The 23,170-nt window shown below is 36.0% G+C and overlaps 4 protein-coding genes and 1 long non-coding RNA gene across 5 annotated transcripts; 3 read left to right on the top strand and 2 right to left on the bottom strand.

The window, feature by feature from the left end:
• Nucleotides 1-292: 292 nt before the first annotated feature.
• On the bottom strand, nt 293-3,419 carry Pop1 (POP1 ribonuclease P/MRP subunit). The gene is made up of 10 exons (XM_081982831.1): nt 3,031-3,419; nt 2,888-2,971; nt 2,607-2,830; nt 2,011-2,326; nt 1,645-1,951; nt 1,457-1,589; nt 1,195-1,408; nt 991-1,141; nt 678-935; nt 293-627 (listed from the first exon to the last, which is right to left on the bottom strand). The coding sequence occupies exons 1-10, from the start codon at nt 3,333-3,335 to the stop codon at nt 340-342; spliced, it is 2,280 nt and encodes a 759-aa protein (XP_081838957.1). The 5' UTR covers nt 3,336-3,419; the 3' UTR covers nt 293-339.
• A 148-nt stretch (nt 3,420-3,567) lies between these two features.
• LOC145731180 (uncharacterized) lies at nt 3,568-5,425 on the top strand. The gene is made up of 6 exons (XM_081982832.1): nt 3,568-3,741; nt 3,802-4,112; nt 4,166-4,367; nt 4,423-4,900; nt 4,954-5,097; nt 5,158-5,425. The coding sequence occupies exons 1-6, from the start codon at nt 3,688-3,690 to the stop codon at nt 5,382-5,384; spliced, it is 1,416 nt and encodes a 471-aa protein (XP_081838958.1). The 5' UTR covers nt 3,568-3,687; the 3' UTR covers nt 5,385-5,425.
• Nucleotides 5,157-6,312, bottom strand: mRpS34 (mitochondrial ribosomal protein S34). The gene is made up of 3 exons (XM_081982841.1): nt 5,977-6,312; nt 5,596-5,923; nt 5,157-5,538 (listed from the first exon to the last, which is right to left on the bottom strand). The coding sequence occupies exons 1-3, from the start codon at nt 6,166-6,168 to the stop codon at nt 5,450-5,452; spliced, it is 609 nt and encodes a 202-aa protein (XP_081838967.1). The 5' UTR covers nt 6,169-6,312; the 3' UTR covers nt 5,157-5,449.
• A 148-nt stretch (nt 6,313-6,460) lies between these two features.
• On the top strand, nt 6,461-7,311 carry LOC145731191 (uncharacterized). The gene is made up of 2 exons (XR_014178757.1): nt 6,461-6,946; nt 7,118-7,311. It is a non-coding gene; the product is annotated as an uncharacterized LOC145731191 (long non-coding RNA).
• Nucleotides 7,312-11,759: 4,448 nt separating this feature from the next.
• On the top strand, nt 11,760-22,937 carry LOC145731181 (equilibrative nucleoside transporter 3-like). Its single transcript, XM_081982833.1, has 9 exons — nt 11,760-12,069; nt 15,373-15,518; nt 21,068-21,314; nt 21,537-21,587; nt 21,641-21,884; nt 21,941-22,134; nt 22,187-22,272; nt 22,335-22,534; nt 22,599-22,937. Exons 1-9 carry the CDS (start codon nt 12,033-12,035, stop codon nt 22,708-22,710), a joined length of 1,317 nt encoding a protein of 438 aa, XP_081838959.1. The 5' UTR covers nt 11,760-12,032; the 3' UTR covers nt 22,711-22,937.
• The last annotated feature ends 233 nt before the right edge of the window (nt 22,938-23,170 follow it).

The following is a 23,170-nucleotide window of genomic DNA, read 5'->3' on the forward strand; positions in this document are numbered from 1 at the left end:
ATCCTAGTAAATTGCACATTTATTTTTCTGGATGTGGTGCACAAAATTTGAGTATTTTTTATGTGAACTTCAAATTTCCTACACTAAAAACATGTTTTTCTTTAAGCAACCTTCCCAAAAAAAAATAGTTTGAGTTTCCTAAAATGACAAAAACTCATTTTCAACTTTCAAGTGAAATAATAATGAAGGTAAAGTTCTGCTTTTTCACAAATGAATAAGTAAGCAAAAAATACAATTTTTAGTAACAATATAGCATCCGTTTATTTATTTTCTAGAAAAAATAACAATTGAGCAAATGCAAACTAGTTTTAATGACATAACGCAAATACAACATTTACATTACTCTAAAACTACATTCAATATAGCCAATCTGTATTGTCTCGAATTAGAGTTTCGTATTAGTACTTTATTTCGTTGCGGTAATTTTACCAAAACGTCTAGACAACCAGCGGCTATGTACCCTAAACCTTTTGATTGTCCCAAAGCAAAAGAGAACCCACCATGTTTTATGAATCCAATCACAGCCCTTGAACAGGATTTGACGATAGTTTCGGGTTCAGGTAACCAGAGTTTTCGCATTTGTTCCGTATAGTAACGCAAAACTTCCGCATCATTTTTAGTTGCGGGCTGTAAATTTTAAAATGTTGCCGGTGTAACTGTATATTGCTTCTTCAAACCTTTCCCAGCTTATAACAGCGTTTTCGTCTTTTTCGGAGCCTTTGAAGAAGTTTTTGATGGTCACCCCTGAGAGACTTTCGTTTTTGCGCTAAATCATCTTTACGTTTTGGTTCCACAGGCTCCGTTTTATCCGAGTCTAGTGGCACGCAAATTAAACCAAATTTTGAACAAACACCTTTCTTAACAGGAACTACTTTGACTGGTATTAAACAGTTTTTTGGTATTGAGGGTAGGGTTGTCCTAAAAGAGAGACACTCCTGCAATATGTTAATGTGTTAAGAATTTATCATTTATAGCAGTAGGGAGTTACACCTGAATGGATTTGAGCAAGCTCCTATCACGCAAAACTGAAAATGAATCACAAGTACTCTCAGACCATTCTGAAATCAACATTTTCCAGTTAAAGCAAAAAGGTGAAACAATTCCAAATTTGTTGTAATTAGTGCGTTTATTGGGCGGCAGCCTACAATATCAACCAAATTAAACAATTTACTTAATGAAATGTAATTTTCCAACCTAAAAAATCTGTTTTTACATAATTGGGTAACTTCATCTTCCTCCACACTTCCAGCTTCTGTATCAGGGTAAAGCAAATCAGACTTACAACTTTCAAAAGTTATAGATTCACTTTCTCTATCGCCACCAGCACGAGCACCCCACATTATAAATGAAATAAAAAAAGATTGAATCCAACAAGTTGGTAAAATTATGTCCCATCCAGCAGAAAACCCTAAATAAATAAATTGTAGGGGCAAAATTATATTTTAATAGATTTTACCATTGTTTTCAACTGTTTTATTCCCACTTCGCCACAATAAAATAATAGGAATTACAGACTCATTTTCCATTGAAATTTCTGAACCAGGTACTAAACATTCTTTACGTAAGGCACAGATGTCTTTATTGGAAACCTTGAAGAAGCTTGGTTTGAATTAATTATCCTACTACATAAAATATTGTTTGCACCTTATTATCCTTAACAAATCTTCTAATTGAATCATCCAATAAGGGACTTAATGACACATTTTTTTGAAATAACTCTATTTCATCATCTGTTGATGCTTCAAAGATTTCATTTGATGTAGCTTTGGTACGCTGTTTTGGCAAGTTCAGTCTTGGATCTCTCACTAATACAGACAAAACCATATTGGGTGGCAAACACAGTTTGTTTGGTAAATCGAGAAATACGTCGTTTTGTTCTATTAGGGCTTCAAGTGGCCAGTCACTCAGCCAAGTAGAGACTTTGTCTGAGTTTTCATTTAGTTGATATGGTCTGAATACAAAAATTAGTATGTTTTAATATGAATTTCCAGTTTGTGCATAGTATAGTACCTAAGAGCTTCAGTTAATACAGCTGTTGACAGAGCACCAGTAAGCCTTAGTTTACCCACTTCATATTCAAGTTCTCTAATAATAACCCCGTTTTTGGCATAATGGGCGGATATGCCTTCACTTTTAGTATCACCAGAAATATCAACATCATACAATGCAAGCAGAATATTTAAAATTTTAGAGTAATACGCTGGATGTACAAACATCCATAAAAATCGTTTTTCTGTCATGTTTTTGCTCCATAAAAATTGAACCTCTCCTACTGCTTTCCCAGGTTGGGTTGGATCAAAAATCATTACTTCTCCAAACTTTTTGCCTGAGGAAATGACAATATTCAAGAAAAATACTGTTCAAATCAACTAGACAATCAAATTCAAGATCAAAATAGAATCCTACCACAGTCTTGATCATTAGTTTAAATATTTTAGCAATGTTGGTTGATTAAGTAATTATTATTATATTAATATAATAATTGCACCATTTGTAACAAATAGATTTTGAAGTAAGACTTTTACAACATTTTGGTAACCAAATAGTAAACCATACTCTAATGAAAACTGAACAAATGAGCATTTAATAAATAAACTCTTACCAACCTTCTGAGAAACACTTTGCCTTAAATGTTAAGCCAGCTTTTGGATCTGTAATTCTTTGTAGTTCTGTAACAATATCATTATAAAGTCCACTAATTTCAATACATCTCATATAAGACAAATCTTGCAGAAGGCAATGTTGAGTGGTTGCACGGTAACAGGCCCTAAATGACTTGTCACAGGGTTGTTTTGGCAGTTTGTAGCCCCATTTTTCAATCATGTGAAATCTGTTTTTATTATAAAAAAACTTTAACAATAGCTTGTAATTTGTGGTAAAAGCAAACCTTTTTGCATGCCAAATATGTGTGTCCAGCCACTTTATTCTCCTTTGTCTTCTAATATAATCTTGTTGTAAGTTTAAGGGACGTCTGGAAATAGATTTACACCTTAATTGATGAAAAATTAGGGTGTAGAGGAGCCCACAAACCTTCTGTGTTTACGTGTTGGTCTTTTTGATTTAGGAGGCAAACCAGACTTTCTCATTTGATTGGCATGTATTTCACGCAATCGTCTGGGGAGCCGTTTTACTACATGAGACATCGCCCTACGTCTCATGTGCTTTGGTAACTTCTGAAATGCCATTTTTGTGCTGGTAGATTCGCTCATGTATTTTCGCATCATTTGTATTTCTTTCAGTCGAGCTGTAGTAAAACTGGATAATGTTAATGTCGAAGGTAGGGCTACATTTGGGCCGGGCGAACGCCCTTGCCCACTATTATTGCTGTTAGACATTGTCTGCTTTCTCTAATTTAAATAAACCTACAAAAAGAAACACAGCAAATCAACTTTTTGAAATAATCTAACCTAAAAATGTAACATGTGTCAAAAAATACAAACCGATGTCGTTTTTGACTTATGACAATGTTTTGACAAATACCTGACTGCATATATTTCTTTCCTTTTCTTGCACATTGCAAAACGTTCAAGTTTAGACACCCCATAAGTTAGGTTAGAAATTGACGTTTGACGTGTCTTGTCTATTGTCAAAAGGCGCCAAGTGATTGTTATATTTGATCTTTTGAAAAATAAAAAAGCTACTAATTAAAGATTAAAGTAAATTAGTAAGTGTACTCATACTACTGGTATGGAGAAACAATTTGAAACACTGGAGGAATTGGTGAAAGACGAGGACAATATCGTAAGCCGCAAAGTTTTGGTGCAATGAACATTGCTCTAAAAAGAGGGAGTTAAATTGTAGGTGACTGTCCCATCTTACGCCATAAAAGCTAAAATTCCTTATGAAAAGTCTTGTGAAGTGATAAACAAATACTATGAAGTAAATAAGGGTTCTGACAACATTCAACCCACATATGTTTTAACAGGCTTAGGAAAAAATGATGGAAAAATTACAGTAGTACAAGTGAATGAAAATACAATAAATGATGAGAAAGGAACACTTAAGGAAGTGTTTAGTAAATCAGTTTTTAGCATCCAAAAAGCTAAAGATATAAATTATAATGTAATAACACTGGTTGATCCAGTTGATAATATGGAAGTTGATATTTCAAGGTAAGTTTATTGAATTTTATAAAATGTCAATTATTACTGAAATTATTAATAAGTCTTGGTGCTGTTGTGGGTAAAAACTGCATCAAAAGGACTTTGCATAAAAAGGTTTTGCCAACTTTACCACCAGCAACTGTAAAAGGAAAATCCACCATATTTTCAAATCAAAATAGCATTTTTAAGACCAAATCTAATACAGAAGAAGTTAAAAAAGAAGAAGTTACACAAAAATCAACTATAGAGTCTAAACCAACTAAGGTAAGCCAGATTGGAGTAAACACAGCTTTCAGTAGTATATTTGTTTTGCTTTTAGACAATATCTCAAGGTGGTATACAAAGTTTATTTAATAAAGCAGCTCAAAATAAAAAACCAGAAGTGAAATCCAAACAAGCAGAGCAAAAACCAAAATTAAATGGAGGGATTTCAAGTTTTCTGTCAAAGACCTCTAGTAAAACTAGCTCATCTGAAGAGTCTGTTAATACTGTTAAAAATATTAAAGACGAACAAAATGATGTTTTACCAAGCAGTAAATCTGAAGAAAAGGATGATATTAAAATTAATGAGAAGGAAATAAAGATTAGTAATAATAAGAAATCTGAGTTGTTTGACTCTGACACAGATGATGAGGTTACAGTGCAACCACAACCTAAACCAAGCAAAAGTGTTGAAAATAATAGTTCTAATAAAACAAAAAGAAAAGTAGCAAAGAAAAGGTCAAACAATAAACCTACAAATGACAAATCAGAGAAAAAAAGGAAAAGGATTATTGTGGAAGACTCGGAGAGTGAAGGTACTAGAACATTATAACCATCTTATTGACTACTTAAAAACAAGCTTTTCTAGATATACTTGGGTCAGATAAGTCTGAAGAAGAAGATGTTATTGAAACAACAATTTATGAAGAAAAGGAAGTTAAACCTTTGCAGCCAAAAAATAAAAGAAGAAAGGCAGTCACAAAAACTTTTGAAGATGATGAAGGATTTTTTGGTAATACTGAATTTAAAATAAAAGTCAGTTGACCTATTAATTGAAATTTTATTGTTACAGTAACCCAAACTGAGTATGTTTATGAGACAGCATCAGAGGATGAAAATGAACCCCAGAACAAAATTGCAAAAAAAGAACCAACAAAACAACCATTAGAAAAGAAACTTAGCAATAATTTGGAAAATGAAATCAGTCCTAATAAGGCTGCTAAAGGAAAAAAGGGTGGAAAAAAAGCTGCTGCAACAGCAAATCAACCTACTTTAATGAATTTCTTTAAAAAGAAGTAAATCACTTTTTTAGGTATTTAAATAAAGCACTTTTAAAGTTTGTTACTAGTTTACTTTTGAAAACATTATGCTGTTGTAATATTTAGTCCTTCATACAAACTTGGACATAAAGGTTTTCCTAATCCTACTGTAATTTTTTCTGTGGGGGTTTCACCTACAAAGACAACATAATTCAGTCAAAAAACCACACAAAATTCATAATTAAATTTACCTTCTGCAGCTATTTTATACTTTAAGCTTTTACTTTGTTTGTTATACATGATTGGAAGTTGTAAATCTTGTTCAGTAACTTCACCCTTATTATTTATACAATCCCTTGCCACCAGTTCCTTTAGAAGTGGTGGAAACTCCATGGTTCTTGGCAATATTCTTGTAGTATTTTCTGGTTTTGTGTCAGTTTGAGATGTATAAATTGCCTCTTCATCTTTTGGAATTAGTCGGTAGTCACACTTATAAGTGGGCCTCTCAATTAACACTGGCTTAGGTCCAAGCTTGCCTCTGAATGTGTTTTCCACCAAAACTCGGATTTTTCGTAAATTCTATCTCAGGAGGTTAACTAAGTTTTAAACTGAGAGATGTAAAGGATACTTACGTCAGGGGATGGATTTTCAGGTTGCGGAAGCGTCTCAACTTTCAACACTTTTATGTAACTGGGTTCGGGGTACCTTTCAAATCTGCTTCTTACCAGGATGCGACCAACGCCAAAATTTTTTAAATTGCCTAAAATTTCCCATAAGCTTTTGCCGCGAAAGTCGGTCGTCCTTCCTATATATTTGTAAGGCATCTTTGTTTACTGATAATCGACTAGAGTCGAGCTATAAACTGTGAGAAATGAGAATAACAATTTAGTTTATAAAAATTGTTTTATAAAGCAAAGAAAATTTGAGGTTAGAATTGTCAGCTCTGTTCGTTTTGACCAATGAGTAAAAAGAACAAGTATCAGGAGGTAACAATAATACAAATTATAACCCGTTTGTGCATTAAGCGAGGGGGACGGAAGTTGATTGCGCATTCGCCTACTTCGCAGTTGAATTGACGCAAAGTCATTGAAAGTTTGGAGTTTCAAACCCGCAAAAATTTGTTGTTTGTATTTGTTGTAGTATAGTGTTAGTTTGTTTTGTTTGTTTGTGGTTCTTTAACAGTTGAGTTTTGCAAATTTAAATTAAGTTGTACAGTGGACAAGATTAACAAGTATTGACGGCCGCCATATTACTCCCCCCCCAACCCCTTGTTTCTGTCACCCACATTGTTTGCTATTGCTCCTTCCTGCTATGTTTACATTTTTTTATTCATTGTGGCAAATGATCATCGGTTTTTGTTCCTATTCTAACCTCACATTATTATTAATTAAAATTATTGTTTTGTTTGGTTGGAAATATCTTGTCTTTGATTATTTTAATATTGCAATAACAGCTGATACTGTAATATATATTTTCTGGCCTCAAACTATCTGTGGTGTTCGTCTACGTGTTGGTGTAATTATTTTTCAGGTTGTGGACGGGAAAAAGCGCAGACTATTTTAAAGTTTTGGAGATGCTTGTTTATGACTTCAACAATTACAAGTAGGTATACTATTTGAAATTCCTTTTAGCTGGTATGGGCTTTTTATTGGCTTAATTTCCGTCAAGTAGTGATGTGTATTATTTTGTTGTTGAATAATAATATGAAATCATTTGAAAATAAATAGGTATTACCTTAAATTGAGCCTTAAATTAAACTGATTATGTTTACAGGATAAAGAAATACTCCAAAGGCTCTGAAGATTTGGTCTTTTGCAACAATAAGAATGGGGACATGGGGACAGTATAATAAGCCATTAGGCTTACGTGCTATCTGGAGCTGACAGCCGACAGACCCATGGAGAAAGAAAAAAAAAAAAAATCAATAAGAATAAACCAGAGCAACCATTACTGTTACAGATGGTAAGTTTTACTAGAATTTATTGCGATTACATACTTATTTATTTTTGTATTGTTTAGGTTGACAGGGCACTAACGAACTAAACTAACAAAAAAATGTGAGTTATAAGCTTACTTGGAGAATCCAACTAAGCAAAGTCATCATAATTTTGTTTCATTTTTGTTATACGTTTAAAATGTCATGCATTTTTAACATAAGTTCAGAAAGTTCAAGCGCTTAAGTGCTTTGATTTAACATGAAAATACTTTTTTCTAATTTTGGCATATAAAGTGACACTTTTCAAAACTGATTAGAGTGACAAAACGTTTTACTTTATGTACCTAGTTACATAAAGTATCACTTTAGTGTAACTAGTTATGAAAAGTTCATTTCATCACTCCCTGTTTTTATGCATTTCCGTAGAAACATATGGGCGACATCCATCATAACATGTCGTTGTCACTGTTTATACAAGGTGCTATGAAAGTGAATATTTGTGTTAAATCACTTTAAAAGATGGTTTTTACCGCTTTTTGGTCAAAATTACAAAAAATTATGTATGCAACACGTTTCGAAAATTTCCGGAAAGCAGAACAAAGACTGTTGCGCTAAAACTTATTTTTAATACTAAAAATAGGCTAAAAGTTTACTTTTATGCCTTTTATTACTTTTAAGAATATAATGAGAGTCCAAAAGTCTATTTTCAGGACTTTAATTGGTGGACAACTCAATTTTCTGGACAGAAACAAGTCTAAAATTCAATTTAAGACTGGAAACTGTCCAAATTAAATTTTTGGACTAATTGATTCTTAAAAATTGGTTTTCATGACTAATGTTGTAGCATTTAGTGCCAAAATTGTTTAATACAATCTTTGTCTTGATTTCCCGACTTTTTTTAGTTCTTGAATGCCAGTTTCAGACTCTCAACCAGGATGGCAGTCTGAGAAAGCGAATCATAAGACCATTCCTAATAGTAAAAAGCACGTTTTTAGACTATTCAGTACAAATTTGGACTTTCACAAGTCTTGGATGTTCAGTTTTAAACTATAAAACGATTTTTTAAATGGAAATTTGGAGGACTGTATCTTCCTTAGGAAACGTTTTTCAGAAAAATGACAATGCAAGTCAACTTATTTTTTGATTGGCTATCAAATGGTGAATTATTGACACTTAAAACTGGACCACCGTGTATACCTGGGCACCCTTTTCATTTTTATATTTTTGTTTATAGAAGATTAGAGAATCTGTTTTCCAAACATGTGAGCTTGGCGTAATGCGTTCTTGGTTGTTCACCACCATTAGTGTCGGGTTTGGCTTCCCGATTCAGGGATCACCGACCGACTAAACATCATCGAGACATTACTTCAGAGAAGGGGAGGTGTTTCTTCTCTGCAGGTGCCTCAGCATCCAGTCTCTTTTAGTCTGTTTTTGCTTCGCCTCTTACAATTTCCTCATTGCATCTATCATGATCTTCCTCAGCTTTGCTATCACTGCTACTCAGTACTGTTCACTTTTCATCAGTAGTTATGCGACTTCTGTATGGTGACGATTTTCCCAAACGTTTGATTAGCTCTGCCTCTGATTGAGTCGTATTTACAACAATTAAATATGCAGTGCTCTATCCGTATCCCTTTGAGGGCAGTATAAACATTTGTCTTCTTCACGTTTTCGAATGTCATAAAGATAGGTGCAGCTGGGCTCACAGTCCTGTAAGCAGACACACTTAGAATAGCTAGTTTCCTAGTACTTTCTCTATTACTCTCTAATTCCAAAACGTATTTTTTGTGCTTTATTGAATTAGTCCAAGCTGGCGCTCCGTAGGTGATGGTAGACAAAACTGCGCTTCTCAGCAAGGCTCTTTTGGAGCTGGTAGATCCACCCACTTTTGGAAAATACAGTGTGACCCATTTAGAATGGAAACACCCCTATAAAATTTTAGGTTATTAACCGATTTCAATGATTTTTGTTTTGAAATAACTAGGAATGAAATGTCTATTACGGGAGAAAATTTTAAATATTTATTTCAGTTTTCAGGTCATATTACGAGCAGCATCTTAGCATCAACCAACCATCTCCTCTGTGGCCTGACGACGCTGCTCTTTATTCATGACATCTATTCACATTTAGTCTGGCAACATGTCCCACCCATTGCCACTTAAGCTTAGCGATTAGTGGTATTCCGTCCATTTAATTCGTTCTTCTTGTTTCTTCGTTGCGGATTTTTGCATTGTCCTCCATGGCTTTTTGCATTGTCTTAAGGTTTAGTGGTGTACCTCTTGGTTATAGGAATTTATTGATGGAAAGATGAGAGGACAATGTTACAGTGGAAAATTTGAAATTAAGAGATACGAAGATACGAAAACAGACAAAATCCAATTCAATCGAAAAGTACAGTCAAGGAATATCGGCAAAGCTATTTACTTTCGCTCTGGAAGACGTTTTTACAGAACTTGTGGGAACCAGTGGGAACAAAAAGGAATAAAAATTAATGGATCATTTCTATCCCAATAATCTACGCTTTGCAGATGACATTGCCATCATTTCCAGCAACTTATGCGAACTAACAGAAATGTTCCATCAATTGAATAAAGCTTCTAAAGGCCGAGAGTTCTGTAACGGTATGAGGTAATAGGTAACAGTAAACAGTAAGGAAATTAAACAGTTGATATGTTACACATCCATTCATAGTTTTCTGTACCTCTACCCCTTACCTTTTACAGAAAATTCAAGAAATTAGAAGAACATACGGATTGGACAACAACACTGACTAGACAGAGTCCTGATCGCTTGGGGGTGGCTCAGAGAGCTGTTCCGTTAGAGATAGAGTGAAAATTCAAGAAATTAGAAAAAGGGCCAAAGTTACAGACATAATTTCACGAGTGGCCGAGTTAAAGTGGAGCTGGGTAGGGCATGTTGTACTTTGGCGACCCAGAGAAGCAACGAGAAGTATAGATAGATGATATCAAGAAAGAAGTATGTCGAAGCTGGTTCCGGATAGCACAAGTCCGACAGAAGTGGAAGAAAAACGGAAAGGCCACGTCCAAAAACGGATGGTAAAAGGCTAAAAAAGGCTCATTATTCTGTTTGATTTTGAAATGTTTATTTTTAGTCCGACGTTAGTTGCAGCTTCATTTTCTAGCATGTTCTTAAGCACCTTTATACCTAAAACACTATGTCAAATGGTTTAATTAAAAAGGTACCATCAACGGTTACATCTTTGTTCCTACTGTAACATTTTAAAAACGTCATCCAAGGCCAACGTTAAAAGTTTTGGGAATATAGGATCACTTTGGCGAACATCCTTGTTAACTGAAATTTTTGTCGGTTCTCAGGTTTTTCGAAATTTTTACATGGAAAGTAGCGCTTCTGTATATATTCTTAAGAAGGGTGAAATATTTTGAATCAATTCCTGCTTCATCCATCGCACCACAGACGATGTTTCAACAGAGTCAAATATTATTATTATTGTATATTATGAGTAGTTGTTATAAAAGTCAAATGAAGTTGTATATTATATTCTAAAAGTCTCTCTAAAATCTGTTGAGACTTGGTTAAAAACCTATTCTATATCTAAGAAAGTGGCCATAGTTATTTTTGTCTTCTATAGGGACTTTAAGGTTAGCCTATGTAGACCAATTAGAATTAAGTCTGTCAATTTACCAAGTTATTATGCATATTCTTCTTCTTCATATGCCTTGCCCGGTTCTCCGGACATTGGCGATTACTGTGAAGAGCGCGGCCCTATCTTCTGCCAATCTGAAAAGCTCATCAGCCTCATGAAGCCCTGTCCATTACCTGATGTTTCTCAGCCACGACATTTGTCTCCCACCAACACCTCTTTTTCCTTTGAGACTAAGTTGTAGAAGACGGTAGTGTTCTCCACGCAATACGTGGCCCAGATAGACAATTTTGTTAGCAATTGTCATTCTGTTCTGGCTATTTGCAAGACTTCTTTGTTGATAAGCGGTTCAAGAAACCCGCAGCATCCTTCGATGAATTCACATCTTTAATGTCTCAAATCTATTAAACAGGTCTGCCTTTAAGGTCCAGTTGTCCACCCCATAGAGAAAAATTGACCAAATAAAACACTTTCACGAGAGAAGCTCTTGTTAAATAAGTAAATAATAAATAACTATAATAAAATAATTAATCAGGTTTGAAGAGCAATGACTTTTGTAATACTGCACATCGGCTGCCAGAACATTAAAAATAAGTTTACTTATTGTAAAGTGACAACAACAAAAGACATATCTTTACTTTGTGCGTATTTTAATGCAAAGAAACAGTTTTCTATTCTTTTCCTTCTAAGTTTTTTTCCAATATTTACTTTTACCGCCAAAATACTTTATTACAAATTCTTCCTTATTTACGTCAAAAATTAAAAGTGGTATACAAACAAAGATTAATGACGAAATTTTAATTCAAGTTTTACTATTAAGGTAAATCATTAAAACAATGTCGCAGCTCCTGTAGATGAGATAATAATACTTATACATTATTAGCTACTCAAAAATTTCAAGATAATGAAAAACCAATACACTTTAAACAAACCACACTGATTTAAATTGAAACATTTATTAAATATGCAGAATGTTTTAAAAGCTTAATTAGTTCAGGACTTACTAAGGCATTATTGCGAAATAAGTTTTCAAGAAGTTTTAAAGAGTTAAACAGTTATGGTGAAAACATCGAATAGGTGATACCCACGCTTGTATTTGTAATATAAAGTGCACAAAAAATATATTCAACATGGAGGTTGAAGTTATTGAAAGTAAAATTATTTCTGGTAAGTTATACATTTATTATACTCTTTCAATCAGATATTAAAATACAATAAAATTGTTTTAATTGAAACTTTCTTCCCCAAACAAAACGCTTACTCAAAGAAGAATATGCCGAAATTATGACAAAATATAAATTATTTTATTTTTAAACGTCTTGTAATTTCAACTTTAGGGACAGTTTTTGTGAAGTATAACAGTAACTTTTTTGCCGCCGGAGAATAATATTATGTTACGCTGCTCGATCAAAAACCATACAAATATTCTAAATCAATACAAAATTACTACTACTGTGACTTACGAGTCACATAGAATAACATCAACGTAATCTCTCAATAGTGCGTCACTAAATATCATCGATTTTCGAGTACTTAGAATTAAGATCGCAACACTCTGCCAGCACTAATCTCTAATAGGAACAACGTTTTTAACATTTTTAGTTTGTTGATTTTAGTCTACTTCTTCTTGTGCTTTATCCTCATTGGACGTAGGCGATTACTATGGCTCATCTGATTTTATTTGTTACAGTCTGAAATAGATCTTAGATTTCGCAGCCACGACATTCGTCGTCTTTCAAAACCTCTTTTGCAGTTAAGCTTGTATAATAAGCTGAAGTATGCTATATTTCTGATTTTGCATAACATGTCTGTATTATGACAGTTTACGTTCTTTGAGTACGTTTAAAACCTCTTCTTATTTTCTCATAGGCTGTAGAACGGCTTCATTGGTTACGTGATAAATCCATGATATTCTAAGCATGCGTCTGTAGTACCACATCTCAAATGCTTCCAAACGTTTACATGCAGCCTCACTCAAAAGCCAAGCTTCCACTCCATATGTTAGTATTGAGAAAACGTAGGATCTAAGAACTCTGACTCTGAGGTGTAATACTTTATTTAAAATGCACAGCACGCTTCTCATGCGATTAAAAACTGTTCTACTCTTCTCAATTCGGATCTTAATTTCATTTACTTGTTCTCATTTCTTGTTAAGAAAAATGCCCAGTTTATCGATGTAACCGTTTCCAGTTGGGAGTCGTTTGCGTAAAAGCGGTCATCAAAATCTTGTTTGCTTATTATCATAACCTTTCTTTTATTTGTGTTTAGGCGCATGTTACTTGGTCTATTAGTCTCTGGAGACCCTCTTCCTTGTCTACAATTAGGACTGTGTCGTCAGCATACCTTAGATTATTAATAAGTACGCCCTTTAGTAAAATGCCGTCATCTGAATTCTCTAAGCCTCTCTAAACAGTCTCTCCAAATAAACATTAAAAAGCGTAGGTGAGAGCCCTGTCGAACTCCTTGGCGTACAAAACTCAGAGAACGCAATCTCCAGCCGAAGACGAGCCTTTTGTTTCCAGTTAAAGGTTAGATATAATGCGGATATCCCTGTCATCCAGGCCTGACTGTCTTTACTCTATCAATCGTTTTCTCGGTCGATGAAACAGGTAAAGATATTCCAATTTATATCGCGTGATCTTACGACGTCTGCATTGGTGCTGGAGTGTAAGAAGACCTCCTGTCGCTCACGCGGATGGCCAAAGGACGTATAACTTGGGTTCCAGGGCACTCCGGTGTTAGGGGAAAAGAGGAGGCGGACAGGTTGGCCCTTCGTGGCTCCAAAGAGAGACTCGTAGGACCCTAACCTATTTAGCCGGCGTATTCGGATCAGCAATTGTGAACCATATCTTCTGGCAAAGATCCGATATTGCTTGGGAGGAGGCCGGAAGCATGCGGCAGTCGCGATGTCTCATGGGCTTCTTTCCAAGAAACAAGTCGAAGTCCCTGAAGGAATTATCCAGAAAGGAAATCAGATGTGTGACAGAACTTCTCACGGGTCACTGTCAGATGAGAAGACACATGCACATTCTAGGTCTGTCACAGGATACGGAATGTCGCTTGTGTCTCGAAGACGAGGAAACTCCGATACACGTTCTCACGCAGTGCCCGGCACTTGCGACGATCAGAAAAGAGCTTTGGGGTAAGAGTGTAATCAACCCCTTGGATATTCAAGGTACCCGGCCAAAGAGGCTTTACTGAACTGGAGGGGTACTAGCTTGTGATGGGTCACCATGGGCCCGGCTAGCGGCCAAAGTGTCTTCTCCGAAGGGAGCCCATCTAACAATCACATCGCGTGCTCTTTGTATTAGAACATTAAGGCTAAACAATGCTTTCCGTGTTTCGAGTCTGTTGTGATAAATACGTACATGTATGACTTTTAGAACGTGACTCATTAGACTAATGGATCTGTCGTCTTCTCATTCTTCGTTTTCTCTTAATTTCACCAATATTTCCAGTGCTACTATTTCTACATTTAGTAGCAATAGGAAATTTTCAAATAGGTAGTTTTTCTTTGTCGTACCTGGAGTTGCAGCGCCTGTCCTCTTATCCTCCACTTCTCTTTTTGGGTATAAGCTACTTATTTTAGCAAAAGTAAGTAGGAAAATTTGTTTATGATGCTGTATATGTAAAGATAAACATAAAATTATAGTTAAACACATTCTTCAACAAAAAAAATATTTATTTAAAAAAGAAAACCAAATGTTGTAACACAAACACAACCAAATGCAAAGATTTCTTTTACAACACTCTGGTCAATATAGTGTTTTTTTATTGGAAATCAATCCCAATCCACTTACGCGTTTCTTTCACTTTTCCGGTAAATTGCCAGACAATTTTGGCATTGGCAATCAAGATAACATGAAAGTTACTAGAAAATTATATTAAAGTGGATCTAAAATCACTAGCAAAACTATCTTTGGTTATGCTTCGCCGAAAATTACCGAAGTTTTGTTTATAAAACTTGTGTCGTACTCAAGACTCGACTCGTACTCTGCGAGGTTGTACTTAAGCATGAGAAAGAGATTCGTTTATAAATACAGGCACAAGTGATTAATAGCTTTTTTAAATCGTATGTATAATGTAACACAAAAAACTGAACACGAAAAGAAAAATTAATACTATAGTCTATCCGGCGAACCTACGGAGTAATAAAATTCGATGGGCGGCAACTTTGGTCGACCCGCATTACACTGTAAAACAGGTACGTAAAAGTGAATCGAGACATGAGACCCGAGAAGTCCTTACATTAGAGAGAGAAGAAGATATTATATTGTAAAACGGACCGGATATAGACCAATACTAATGGACGGGGCGGGTCAACCCCTCCTAATTTTCGCTTTTAATACTCCGTAGGATCGCCGGATAGACTATAGTTTGAGTAATTCCTCTTCTTAAAAATTAATTATTGATTTTAAGTTTTTCCTTGTGTGCTGAGCAAACACTTTGATATTTAACATACTATTTTAGAGAAAATTATTTATGAAGAGGAAACATCTCATCAAAAACTACCAGGATCGGCTTCGAGAAAGGTTTCCGCATTGTGCCATGCTTTCTTCTTCCTTGTGGGTATTAGCGAGTTTATTCCTATAACTTTTATTGCTGCAGCTAACAATGTAAGTATATATTTTCTATTTCATATTTGGTTACTTTAGTAATCAATCAAAGAAATCAATCTGTTTTTGTCTGACTGTTTATTGACACCTGACACATTTATGGTAAGTCGATATGTGCGTGTTTTGGTACGGTGATGCTAGTCTCCCATCGGGCGCCTCCCCAGGTGGCGGATAGAAGAACGCCTCCCATATATGGGTAGTACCAGCGAAATCAAATAGCCGGGGCGGACCAAAACTAGCACAACAGCGACGGATATCCAGGTTAGGTTAGGTAGTTGTCCAGATGTACTAACACATCAAAGGCGGATGAACTAGTACTAATATCTGGTCAACGGCATAGGAGGCAAGTAGGAAACCATCTCATAAGACTTCCCAAAAAAAAATCAACATGGCAAGACGAAATATTACTACGGCCAGTCTCTGAACACCTTTAATGGTCAGGGGGTGCTAAAAATCACAGGGAGAAAAATCAAAATCGCATGGAGTGTGAAAACATTATATAGAGCCGGCAAACTAGGTAATGCCAAGAATGAGATGGAAATAATTGAATGGGATGTGATGTGAATGAGCGAAGTGAGATGGAAAAGAGAAGGATCTGTCACCACTGCAAGGGTCAACAAGTTATTGCTATGCAGGCAAGGACCTGACTCAGCATGGCGTGGGCATTCTGATATCATCCACAATGTTAAGTTTTATAAAAAACTTCTTGCCGACCAGTGTATCACCATGTGTGATAGATTTTAAAAATGTCAATGCAGGGGCTGGCGAAGCAATGATAGCTAAAAAAGATCACAGAAAGAGAAACCCTTGGATGACCAATACTATTCTGAAGCTAATGGAAGAAAAGCGTAAGGCAAAAACCAGAATTAGATCAGATTAGAACTGTTAAGGAAAACTGGCTAAGCGAAAGATGTAACGAGAACAGCACAAAAACAGGGAAGCTCACGAAAAGGTCAAAGAAGCCGCCAGGCTCTAAAAACCCCCCCCAAGCATTTAGCAACAATAGCCAACGGAAACAATGATATTGAGCTAGACCCGGATAGACAAAAACACATATGGCAAGCAGATCTTAAAGAATTGTTTGGCGATGACGACAGAATACCAGAGTGCTCCCCAATTGAAAAAGGAAACTTGCTTTCCTAATATCAAAGCGCCAGGAGAAGATTAAATTGTTGCCGAACATTTTAAAAATATCAGCGATGATGAAATTAGCAAACTGACCTGTATGTTCAACGCTATCTATGAAAATGGTGAACTCCCAGAGGATTGGCTAACCTCAACGTATATCCCCATAGAAGAAAATACGAAGACTATAGGACCATTTGCCTAATGAGCCACGCCGTCAAAATTTTTATGAGGTGCATCTTCAATCGCATATACAACAAATGCGAAGAATATTTAAGCGTTTCACAGTACGGTTTTAGAAGAGGAAGAGAAGCGAAGGAAGCTATTCTGGGCATGACTCTTATGGCGGAAAGATATTTGAAGGTACAGAAAGAACTATACGTATGCTTTGTAGATTACAAAAAGGCGTTCGATCGTATTAAACATTAAAAACTAATACAAATTCTACAAGAAATTGGGTTAGATGGGCGCGACATAATACAGAATACATACTGTCAGCACAAAGGCGTCAGAACTGAAAATGGCAACAGTAAATATATAAATAGAAAAAAAGAGGAGTTTGCCAGGGATGCCCCCTGTCCCCGCTGCTGTTTAACGTGTATGCAGAGTAGGTATATTATTAGGACAGCCCTTCAAAATCGCCCAGAAGGAGCAAAGATAAACGACACCGTGATAAACAACATTAGATACGCAGATAACACCCGTATCATCACAGAAACACGAAAGATCAACTGCAGAATTTAATGACCGCCTTGATAGAGGAGAGTGCTACAATGGGAGAGTGCTACTAGAAAACAAAAACCCTGACTTTCACTCGGAATGCTCAGATACGTGGTGTCAATGGCGCAGCGGTCGAGAGTGTTCAGAGTTACATATACCTGGGCATAGAAATGAATAGCCAGCTATACCACTCCAAAGATATTAAAACACGGATTGAGATTGCGAGGGTTGGCTTTATCAATATGCGGAAACTGCTATGTCCCCAAAACTAGCCTTGTCCATAAGACTAAGGAGGTTAAAATGTTATTTGTGGTCTCTACTGTTGTACGGCTGCGAGACATCAGGACTCTTAAACAGGATTATATAAAGAAACAACGCTTTCGAAATGTGGCTTTACAGGCGTATGTTAAGAATTAGTTGAACAAGTAGAACAACCAATGAAGAAGTACTGACTAGAATGAATACTCGCTCCAACCTTTTCAACATAATCAAAATCCGAAAAACAGCCTACCTCGGACACATAATGCGCCACCAGGAATACAGTCCAACTAATTATAGAACACAAGATTGAAGGAAAGCGAGGTCTGGGAAGAAAGAAGAAATCGTGGCTGAGAAACATGAACGACTGGAGAGACTGGACCAGTACTAACGGAAACGCACTACTACACAAAACCCAAAACAGAGACAAACGTGCCATATTGGTCGCTAACCTCAAACAAGACGGCACTTAGGAGGAGGGAGGAGGATATGTGCACAAACATTGCTGCGACTTCCTCAAATGCTGCATGTGTTGACTGCCTTCAGAACAGATACACACTCCTAATAATATGCGAATTAGACTATCAAAAAGTTGTAATTATGATCCAAATAACAAGATATTCTGCTAATATAGGAAGTGTGTATGATAGTGTGAGTGTGAGATTTTCTAATCAATGTTAATAAGATTCTTAAAGCGAGACGACGGTTTTCACATACGCCCTTCTGAAAATATTATCTTTTTCGTATATTTATCATAATATGTACTCTTTTTAAAAAAACCGGTATCCTCCTGGACTTGCATCGTAATCTGAATTTTGTAATCCAGTGTTGGTGCCATAAATGAACTTTCAGAAGAGATAAAAATAAAACGTGGAGTAAGACAAGGATGCGTGCTCTCACCATTACTCTTCAATCTGTATTCAGAAGACATAGTACAAGAAGCACTGGAAAATCAAAAAACAACGGGAGTGAAAGTTAATGGGAAGGTTATAAACAACATCAGATACGCGGATGACACAGTACTAATAGCAGAAACCCTGGAAGAACTGCAAAGGCTGATAGATCTAGTAGTACAGATCAGCGAAGAAAGGGGGCTCACACTTAACACCAAAAAGACTAAATTCATGACAATCACAAAACACCAGCAACAGCGGGAAACATTATGGATCAAAGGGGAGCCAGTGGAGAAAGTCCGCAAATACGAGTACTTGGGAACGATTGTAAATGACAATAATGATTATTCACAGGAAATAAGATCAAGAATCGGAAAGGCTAGATCAGTGTTTAATAAAATGAGGAATGCATTAACCAGAACAGATCTTAGTCTACATCTTAAAATCAGAATGCTTAAATGCTACATATTTCCAGTACTATTATATGGAATGGAAGCCTGGACGCTTAAGAAGTGCGACACTGACCGGCTGGAAGCGTTCGAGATGTGGGCATATCGAAGAATCCTCAGAATAAGCTGGGTGAGCAGAACAACGAACAAGGAGGTGTTGAGAAGAATGGGAAAGGAGAAGGAAATAATCAACACAATCAAAATCAGAAAATTGCAATATCTGGGCCACGTGATGAGAGGGGAGAGGTACACACTGTTGCAAACTATTATACAAGGAAAAATACAGGGTAAAAGAAGTATAGGAAGAAGACGCATCTCCTGGTTGAACAACCTAAGGCAGTGGTACAACAGTAGCTCTGTTGATTTGTTCAGATCCGCAGCTTCAAAGATAAAAATCGCCATGATGATAGCCAACCTTCTTAAAGGAGACGGCACGTAAAGAAGAAGAAGTTGGTGCCATTTGATGAGGCTGGCCCATTGTCCACATCATCGCCTACATCTCAAAGTTCCTTCGCATCTGTTGATCTTTCATTGTTATGATCTTCCACTATGTTCTTGCATGAGTTTGTTTGGCCTATATCATTGTGATAGGCGCTAGTCTGTCCTGTTAGTAATGTTGCTATTCTTCCAGGTTTTATTGACCGTGTTGTCAGTTCTACTGGCTGTGAACACTTCTTATATTATAATTTACTGGATCTACAGCACTTCTCCAGATTCTTTTTTTTATATTCTGCATAAATTGGTGGTTTATCCACCAATTTTTCAACAACTACCTGTGCAGCATGTTTTTTATTTATCGATCAGGAGTCTCTTACCATTACTGTCTTTTCCACCACAAATGTCCACTACAAGGCTCTACAACAGAGTGGTGAGTACTCCTCCCTGAAGACAGCCTCTTCTCCATGCACTTCTGCTACGACTGAACCGCATGAAACGAACCCACTCTCTTAGAGAAAGCTCAGCATTGCGTCCAGTCAACTCACGATAAATGACATTGTAAGGAGTACTGTCAAATGCTCCTTCTATGTCTAAAAAGGCACCAAGAGATTCTCGCTTTCTGACGAGAGATTTTTCTATTCTATTGAAGAGAACAGTGGTTGACTTGCCGCTCTAATAAGCATACTGATGTTCATGTAGGGGTCTAGCTATTAGTGATCCCTCTTTGAGGTAGCGGTCGACAAGTCGTTCTAAAGCTTTCAGTAGAAAACTTGTTAGACTTACGGGCCTGAACTCGGGAAAATGTTTCTGAAGCTAAAGCTCTATTGTTTCTTCGGCTGATGTCGTAAAACCCCCTTCAAGACGGGCAAGTGCATCAATCCTCGCTTTAGAGTCTTTCGACACCGCAGAACTTTTTCCAGCTTTTGCGTTTGTGCCTCCCGCATTGTATTTACCTTGGGAAGTGTAGAAATTCTTCCAATCCCTTGGACGGTTAGTCCGCCGAGTCTTAGATAGAAAATATATTTCCGTGGAAAACATCCAAACGCATGTTGTAACGTATTTGGAACAAAAATAATTCCAATTCAATTTTAGTTTTTTTAAGGTTAGTTTAATTGGAACAAAAAATTCGGTGATGGTTGACGATGTTAATGCTCCGTCAACATTGTTCTGCTACAAAAGCTGATGAGTTTAAACATTCTGCTGAGCCTAGTGTGGTTAGCCCACACATGCAGCATTTGGGGAAATTTCAACACTGTTGTTAGTTTATTATTGGTCAAGGAAAAGCACAAACTTCCAACATTGCTTTTATTTTCTCAAATGCTGCAATTGTGAAAAGTGTATGTGCTTTATGTCACATTCTGTTAATATTGAATTTGGTAACTAAACTCCAACTCTGTTGAATTTGTGATTACTGAAAGATAAACAAAACTCGTTGCAAGACCATATTATTACGAATGTAGAAATCCACTGAATTATATTTTTAGGCTATTAAGAGCCTTCAATGTGTGTGTGTAGATAGATCTTCCGTTGCTGTTAACTAATCAATACAATAGTTCAGAATATCAAGTTTAGAGGTGGTTGTCCCCATTTCACCTTAATACAACGAAAAACAATAAAGAAACAATAAACAATTGTGGCTGTTGAACTAATTTCGTTCTATATTTAGTTTTGGTTGTACAAACTAAGAAGTCCGGACGAGACAGACTCATCAGCCTCCAACAGAAATAAGCTCCAAGTAAACTTTGCATCAGCCTCGATGATAGTCAGTATGGTTTTTGCGTTAATCGTCGCCATATTCAATATAACTGCCGCTCACAGATTTAGAATTGTATCCAGAATATTTTGGACACTTGGTCTCGAATTGGTAATATTCGTCCTCTTGACTGTCAGCGTTGAAGTTGATACCAGCAATTGTAAGTAACAAAAATAGTTATTTACGTATTAACGGCTGAAAGACTAGAGCTACGTTTTACGCACAAATGATCTTTGGATGGGAGAGTTTAAACAACAAATTGTATGGTTTATTTTTACTTTAATGTCAGTGATAACGGGCCTTTTTGTTACTTTAAGGTCGGTCAAGGCCATTTGTGCGTAAATCATATTTATATTTTATTCTTAACTCATGATTTTTTTAGATCGAGTGATATATTTTGGAGCTCTTCTTGTGGTGTATGCTCTCTTGTCATGTAAGTGATTTATGTATTCTGTAAATGGTTTTCATCATTCATTGAAATTAAAGGTGCCAACGCTGTTAACGTGTTAGCAGTCTTGAACCTTTTCACGAGATTTCCTGAGTATATGGATTCGTGCTTAGCAGGCCAAGGAGTATCAGGAATAATTGGCGACCTACTGAATATTATGTCAATAGCAATATTTCAAGGCGATATTATTAAATCCACATTACTTTATTTTATCATCGCCTGTCTGTTAATTTTAATTACAATTGGAGTAATGATATTACTCATCAAAACCAATTTCTTCAAGTAAGCACCAGTTAAAAAAAATGGAAATATCAGTATTTTCATTTATCTACTTTTAGAGAACGTCATGCATCGATTCCAGAAAATATGGAAAATAAGATGCACTCCTTCCAGGAATTAAAGACCACTTTATACAAAATCAGATTTCCGACTTTTTTGGTACTATATTATATGACTGCCCAAATGGTTACGCATACCAGCATAACTGCTTTAGTGGTTTCAGAACAGCATGAAGAAAAGACATTATGGGCTGGTAAATTCAGTAAAATTTGCCAAATTGTAACCTTAACTATATTTGTTTGTAGATAATTATTTTAGTCCTGTGATGACGTTTTTGTTATCAGATGTTGCCAGCCTTGCAGGAAGATTGTTTGTTTCAGCAACAAATTTTGTAAGTATTTAATAGTTTGAATATGAAAGTAGGTATGTTCACGTATAATGCGATATTTTCAGGATATGTCAGAAAAATGGTTTTACATTATAGCACCAATTAGATTCGCACTGATAGTTCCCTTTATCTGGTTATGCAATGCGCAACCTCGGCATCATCTTCCAGTATGGTTTCCTCATGATTACCAATACGGAATAATTTTGGCTACTTATATGTTTACAAACGGCGCATTACTAAATTGGGCAATGTTCCTTATACCAAAGTAAGATTAACTATAAAGAAACACTTAAACTATAAAACTACTAACAACTTCCATAATAATTTAGGAAGGTGGAAAAGCGCGAAATAGATCTTGCTTACAACCTGCTGACGTTCAGTATGAGCGTTTTCGATGCTGCAATTTCTCCTCTGGGTTTAGTTATAGCTAATATTATATAAAAATAACATAAACTAAAATTACCATACTCTTAGGACTCAAAAGTGATATTACAATTTTATATTAAATATCTAGTGTTGGACTGAAGAAATTGCTTATACTATTCGAGTATACCTATAATACTTTTCATTCTAATGTAAATATTACATGCTACTGTAAAAGGAATGTAAGTTACCTAATAAAATAGTATTAAGGGATGAAATAATATGATTTTACCCGTACGTCATGAGTCTGTTCAGATGGACAATTTTCATTTTGCCTTTAGGACTGCGTTGGATTCTGTACACGACCTCCTTATTATCCCTTTTATCACTTTGTAAGATCCCTTCCAAACCGGTGTCAATTTAGGTAATTTGCCTTTCTTCCTCTGAGGATTAATCAAACTTTATCATTCTTCTGGAGCTCATGGATGTCCGGCAATTTTTCTTGAAACTCGTTAACGTAATCCTTAACGTCCTTGCT

This window comes from Ips typographus, linkage group LG6 (assembly GCF_016097725.1).
Source record: "Ips typographus isolate SLU linkage group LG6, UJ_Ityp_2.0, whole genome shotgun sequence".
Taxonomy (NCBI): Eukaryota; Metazoa; Arthropoda; class Insecta; order Coleoptera; family Curculionidae; genus Ips; species Ips typographus.